Raw genomic sequence first — 6835 nt, 5'->3', positions numbered from 1 at the left:
CCAGGCTGCAGTAAAGGTGCACGTCTGTACATGAATCTTAGGTCTCCTACAACAAGAAATGAATGCTAAGTATTTTCAGGAGCATGACCTCTGTAACAAACCAGTACCTTTCAGTAGAGAAAAACCTTCGCTTAAAAATCTTTGTAAAAATCATGATTGGAACATCTTCATTGTCAGCAAACAATAAAGCTAAAAACAGATTAAATAAAAGCAATATGTCTTCTAGGGTTTTAAGTCTTGTCATATGGAAAAGCATCAAGGAATCACCAGAAGGCAGAAAAGATGATAGCTATTTAATTTCCACAGTAAGATTAAACAATTTCAATCACTTACAAACATGGCTACTTTATTTTAGGTACACGTGAACAGTTACAATATTCAGCCTGAAAACAGAAATGATGGAAGTGGCAAGACTGCTAAGAGTGGGAGAACTGAGATGATCTGCCATAATCGAACAGAGTTTACAGAGGGTTTGAAAACAAACACTGGTGTTTAAGTAGTATACAAAACCTTTTGGAAACAGGATAGAAAAAAATTGTTTCTTTTTATTTATTTCTCACACCGATCTACATGTGCCTAATGAGAAAAAAATCTCAGGAGATAAATTACAGATAATGGCTGTAATCTTACATGTATTTAGTATCATCTTAAATTGGGCAGAGTGCATACACCTCTGTGTCAGAGAGAAAGAAGCTATACTGGGAAATTAAGAAACAGGATCTTTATTTTGAAGCAATCGTTAGTTGGTGATACATCTGCTAGGTATATTAATTGAAACTGTCAAAGAAGATTAGTTAGGATGAATACTATAACCATGAGAAAGCCTAAACCAGGAGATATATTCTTTAGTTCTCTTCCCATTTGGATGTGTAGAACATTGATTTTGAAGGATGATAGTAGAAAAAACAGTAGTTCCATGTTAATGTCATCTAGGTACAAGTGTGTTGCAAAATCTTGTCTGTGCTGCTAAAGTTGCTACCACACTTCAGAAGGGGTGACACAGGGAATCTGGAAAGTCTGTCGATGGGTTTCATTAATCCAGCAGTCCTTAGGTGTTAGGAATCATTGCTTTTTCCATCTGCCTCTTGACTTTCCAGCAAGGCTTTGGATGATGGCACTTCTCCACCCTCTGCTCCTTCATCTAAAAAAAGACAGAATTAAACGTTTATACCACACGCATTCTCACACCTTTTTTTATGCAGTCAAATGTTTGGGTTCACTGATCATCTCTGTTTGGATTGGCTCTTTATTACCACACTACACACTACCACACTCATGAGTGCTGTAGAAAGAGAGATTAACTTGAAGGATAAAGAACTTGCAGAGGCATCTTCCAAAAGCAATTGCCTATTTTGTGGATTTGCCTGTTCCTTGCACATGCTGATCCATGTGCATTTGGTTGTAAGAAGCAGATTGGAGTTAACTTCTTATTACTGTTTTACTTTTTTTCTGGGTAATTCCCAAAGTCAAGTTAGAATATTGCATTCCTCTGAGCATTGCTTGGTTTCAGGTAGATAACATCACAGTTTATGAACATGCCAGTTATCTGTCTGACCTTCTTTGCCAAGAAATACCTAGGAGAATTCACCCTGTCTTCACAAGATGAGGGGATTTTTTGGTTACGCTGATTTGGAAGTTCACTCTTCCATAGGTTAGCAGTCTGAATGCTCAGATGACTAGTGTAAGTAAAAGCATGCATGCATGCATGGCCATAAGATGAAATGTTCCACCCTGTCACTTTTGATGCTCAGATTCTCTCACTGAGAAACAGGAACTCCTCTTGCCTTGATTTCTTTGCAAAGCATAATAATTTTCACACTGCCTTTAAGTCCCACATGGCATTACTAGTGCTAAGAGAACAGTTTGTATGTCTGAATCTGAGACAGCCCTAGCTTTTGGGGGCAAGGAGGTGGTCTGCTCAGCATATCAGGCTGTACCATCTTCCAAGTCCCTATCCACTCTAACAGTCATAATCTAAGGGGCACAGTTTCAGCTATTTGCCGTGGAGACTTGCTGCAAAATATTACCAACGGCTGAAAGAGTTATATATCTTGGTCTCTACAAACCATGGCAAGTAGCTACCGCTGTATACAATTCATCGGCTAAAGGTCTTGGCAGAAATCATATGATGTTTTAAGTCTGCTTAGAGTTTTGGAGGCTTCAGGGTTTCATACTGGTCAATTAAGAGTCATTTGACACCCATCAGTATTACATAGCACAGCACTGTTGAGGAAAGGGGGACAGAACAGTCTTCTCTATTGGCTGTTTCTGTGTGGGGTTGGATGTGGAGTCCTGCAGACAGGATAGAGGTAAACAGTTCGTTAGAGGAAATCTAATCTCTTAGTTGGTAGCACTTAGATGTGTGACAGGTGCTAAGAAGCTGAGTGTATCAAGATAGTTATACAGAGTCACCTAGAAAAAAATCAGCAAACAATAAAAGTTATTGGCGGAATAGTGCCCTAAAGCAGATTACCAAATATGAGAGGCCAGTATTCCCTCTTTGCTCTCAAACTTCTTGCAGACTCCTCTTCAACCTTCGGATCACCACTGACACCAGTCAATTGTTTAACATGGTTCCAGTGTGGCCTCCCACCAGAGCACCTGTGGGAGGTCTCAGCCCTCTAAAACTTATGCACCAGCAGAGGATGCTCAGACAGGATACAGGTGGTCTTCACTTCAGAGCCAGGCTCTGAGATAAACAGCTGGCGCCAAAATCTCTCCTGTATATCTCATGAGAACTTTAATTTGGTGTGGCTTGCAGAGTACATGGAAATTTATATCACACAGCTATGACCCTTGTATATTCATAAAGAATATATGCAAAGTCTCTTTTCTCTTCTAAGCCAGACAAAAAGTATTAGCGTGTCCTGTTCCTGACAACTATGACAGCAGCTGATAGCATTTTAGAAAGAGAGAAAATGTATGATCCAGTGAGCATTAGCTACATTTGAAGCAAGATGGAGAGAGTCATTCTCACCAGTTCCCATAATCTTCCCTGAATCTTTCAGAGTAGAAAAAAAATAGGGCATGCTTTATATAGCCACATGTTCCATCTTCTCCACTTTTCTCATTTATCCAACCTCTTTGGTCTGAGCTGGAAATGGCTTTCATTTTTTTACTTAACTTATTGTTAAAAACAGAAACAGGAAAAAAGAGATGCCCATTAGAGCCCCAAATGATGCACAAACTGTTTCTCTGTCAGAGCATTTGAGCTTCCAAACTTTCTTTCCATTTTGGTGAACTCTCCTCGTTTTGCTTGCTGTCATAACTTGCAACACAATGAGGCTGTAAATCCCATATGATACTTGTGGAATTCCCAACCTCAAAAAGCACCCAAGCAATCAGAGTGGACCTAACTGTATCCTATGTTCATTTCCTATTATCACTACTGCAAAGTGCTGATAACAGAAACTGCTCCTTCCAGGCAGGCTCTGGCACAGCTATGTGCCAATGACAAAGGTAAAGAATAATTCCACGCTCTTAACTGTTCTTCAAATCCTGGCAGTGCTGGTCCTTGTATTTGTAAGAAAGCATCAGTACATTTTGCTAAAACTAATGTAGCTGTGTTTCATTTCTTCTTCTTAATGCATTGGATGGGCAGCGGGAGGGGAGGATTATTCTGTCTGGAGGGCTAAGTACTTATTTTATGCTGTGCTGTAACATTTCTTTTAACAAGACTTTCACTCTTTCATGTTTATTTTTATCCAGGAGGAAAAAAAAAAAAAGATCGGAGAGAGAAATTCTGCATGCTTTAAAAAGTATATTCTTTCTAACTACTAAACTTTCCAGAGGCCAAAATGAAACAAACATGAGGAAGTTATCTATAGCTGTTGTACTCTTCTGTGCTTTGTTTAACATGGGTTTGTGCATCTCTCTCAAGGTTCACTGCTCTAAACAATGCAAAGGTTGGTTACACATAATGTAGCAGTGAATATTTCAGTGGGTTGGACTGGTCACTTCACTTCCACAGCTCCTGACATTAATAACAACATAAATTCCTGTCTACCTCCCCTTTGATAAGGGAAACAGTTCTCTCCTGCCGGAGCCTGACCCCTGGTTATGGTGCACAATCCATGCCAGGCAGAAGAGCTATTTGGAATAAACCCCCCCATAATATTTGAAAACCAAAGCCTTAAATGTTAAGTGACTGTATTTTGGAATGGATTTCCAGTGCTCCAGTTGGACACACCAGAAGGAGAAAATCGGTAGGGACACACTTTTCATATTCCTGGGGAAAAATCTCTCCTTGAAACACAGGAGTTTCAACTGAGGCTTATCTGCCATCATTGCCCCTGGACTCACTGGGCTCCCAGCAATACTCTGAATGTACTCTGACACAGCGCCCATCTTCCTTCCCACTTGCTCTTACAGAGTCCCCCAGTTCCCCTCACTACTGCCCTGCAGCCTGAGGGTATCTGACCTTGTTGTCGTTCCCTTTTTTTCTTTATGTCCACCCTCTCTCCTTCATAAATCTTTGCCCTTTCCTTTTACAAAAGTAATGCCTCCTTCCAGCACCCATTCAGGTTCTTATTTTCCTCTCTTTCCCAGGGTCAAGCCAGGATGTGGTCATTTGGTCCTGTCTTACTCCTCGTGGAAGTGATGTTTCCGCCTGCCGCCTTCTTTACCACAGTCCTTTGGTAGACATGTTTGGTTTGGATTACAGAACCCCAAATACATTAATATAATCTAAATCATCAAAGAAGGAACAGCTTGTAATCAAAGGAATCCTCCCTCCTGCCACCCCCAGACTTTATGGTGCTTTAGGAGGCTGTAAACTCTAACATCCTCTAATTGCTTCAGGCAACGTAGAAGCAGGACATACATCCTCAGAGCCTGGGAATCCCTCCTATAATATACTCAGTTTCATGGGCCCCCCGACTCCTCAGCACAGGCCTGCCCCTCCCTGTGCTGTGCCCACACCATCGCTGCTCCTGGAAGTGGGACCACCAGCTGTCACAGCAGCCACTGTGACGGGCATGAGAAGTTACTTCCAAATCAGAACCTAAAAAACTAGGGGCAACCCATGCTAAGGGCCAAATCATAATTCTCACTTCATAGGCACTAAAAACCAGATTTTTCCAAATCCAAAAATCCCCCTGAAAGTAAAAAGAACTCAAATATAAATCTGGTGTTGATTAAACCTGTGGTAATCAACAGAGCACCATATCAAACTAAAGGACAGGCCAAAATACAACCCTGGTCTCAGATAGCAAAGCTGAAAGCCTAATAGCAGGAGTAAATCACTGTAAGCTCTACTGTTAATGTATATTCCTGAGTTAGGTTGATAACTGCAATTCGATTAACAGTGCAGCTTGCTGTCTTGTGCTAAGTTATCTCAGTGCAGGAGCAGACCCTAATTTATAGCTGAGTGGTGGTTTTCCAAGCTGCCCAGCAAATGGAACTGTGTTTGCTCTTCCTCAGGAGAACTGGAATTCAGCTCCCAGTACCTTTCACCAGGCTGCTGAACACTCAGTCTGTGGGTGGATATGGCAGACTTAGTCTGGGTTAAAATTAATTTGTCTCCTTAGGAAATACAAGTGGTAACTGCTTTGGAAGGCTGAATTTAATCATAAATGAAGAAAGAAATATTAGTATTGACATCAAAACTGCATGGTGGCAGAAGCCTTAAGGAGAAAGCAGGGGATGACTGCATAAAAATGTCCATTTCTTGAATGCGCAAGCATTACCTTCTGCAACGGAGAGCTCAGCCAGTTTGTGTGGCAGGTCTGAAGTCCCAGCACCAGCAGGAGAGCCCAGAATGTCTGGTAAGGCGTTCCGGCGGCCTGCCCGTCCTGATGCTGCAAAATCTGTGACCACAGGCTCCACATCAGTCATTGCTGACTCCTTTCCTCATAGCAACATCTGCGTACGGAACAAACATAAGAAGAAAACAGCCGTAGCCCGCATGGATGCTAATCAACAATACAATAGCCATAGGCTTTGCCCAATGGGTCTTTTGTTATTAAAAGCCATATATTTCAATACTGAGCGCTTAAGCTTTATTTGTGCCCCAGAAGATAAAAGAAGATAAAAGAAAATAAAAGAAGATAAAAGAATCTCTGTGCATTTCCTTACATCACCATTTGCACATCAGACTAGCACAATGAACAGCTCTGTACCTACAAGAAACCTGTGGAGAGGGTCAGCAACAGCCCCTTCTGCCAGCCACTTGTACGTCTTTTTATGACCTGATCCCTCTTCTTCAGTGGTTTTGCCATACAGGCACTCGGGAGGGAACCGAAACTCTGTTTTGTCATACTGTCTCTATGAAGCAAAGCATGGTTTCTTTATTACGAATCTTGTTTAGATTCTTATGTAGAGTCATTAGAACAAACTCCTTTCACAGAGGAGCAAATGATACAAAAAAGACCTCTCAAATACTAAACTAAAACTCTTCATAAAATTTCTTTATCTTACAGACATCAAACCATATGTTTTTCACTGTTCTTTGTTAGCTTTGTTTAACTTCAGCTTGTGCACATGACTTTTATCTAATAAATAACTGAATCCTAGAAATAATAAAACCAACAGTGCTCTGCTCCCTCCATGCCTGTCTCAAAACCCATTGAATTGAATGGAAAAACTCCTGCTGACCCAAATGGGCTTTGGACCAGGTGTAGAGGTGTTTGCAGGATCACACCCCGGGGCACCAGCTTAAGTGAGAACACCTGCAGAAGGAGGTGATACTTGGCTGCAAGTGGCACACAGGGACCGCTGTGAAAACTGCCATTAGCAATTGTACTATTAAGAATCACAAAAGACTATCATACCAGAATTGTACACAATCATTTCTGATAATTAACAGACTCATTTCTAATAATTAGTCAGGAATTGT

General features: G+C 41.2%; 1 protein-coding gene across 1 annotated transcript; it reads right to left on the bottom strand.

Moving 5' to 3' along the window:
* Nucleotides 1–279: 279 nt before the first annotated feature.
* PKIB (cAMP-dependent protein kinase inhibitor beta) lies at nt 280–5835 on the bottom strand. Its single transcript, XM_074150746.1, has 2 exons — nt 5688–5835; nt 280–1141 (listed from the first exon to the last, which is right to left on the bottom strand). Exons 1-2 carry the CDS (start codon nt 5833–5835, stop codon nt 1056–1058), a joined length of 234 nt encoding a protein of 77 aa, XP_074006847.1. The 3' UTR covers nt 280–1055.
* Between the last annotated feature and the right edge of the window lie 1000 nt (nt 5836–6835).

This window comes from Numenius arquata, chromosome 7, assembly GCF_964106895.1.
Source record: "Numenius arquata chromosome 7, bNumArq3.hap1.1, whole genome shotgun sequence".
Classification (NCBI taxonomy): Eukaryota; Metazoa; Chordata; class Aves; order Charadriiformes; family Scolopacidae; genus Numenius; species Numenius arquata.
The sequence above is the reverse complement of the archived record's forward strand: the minus strand, read 5'-3'. Positions and strand labels throughout refer to the sequence as shown.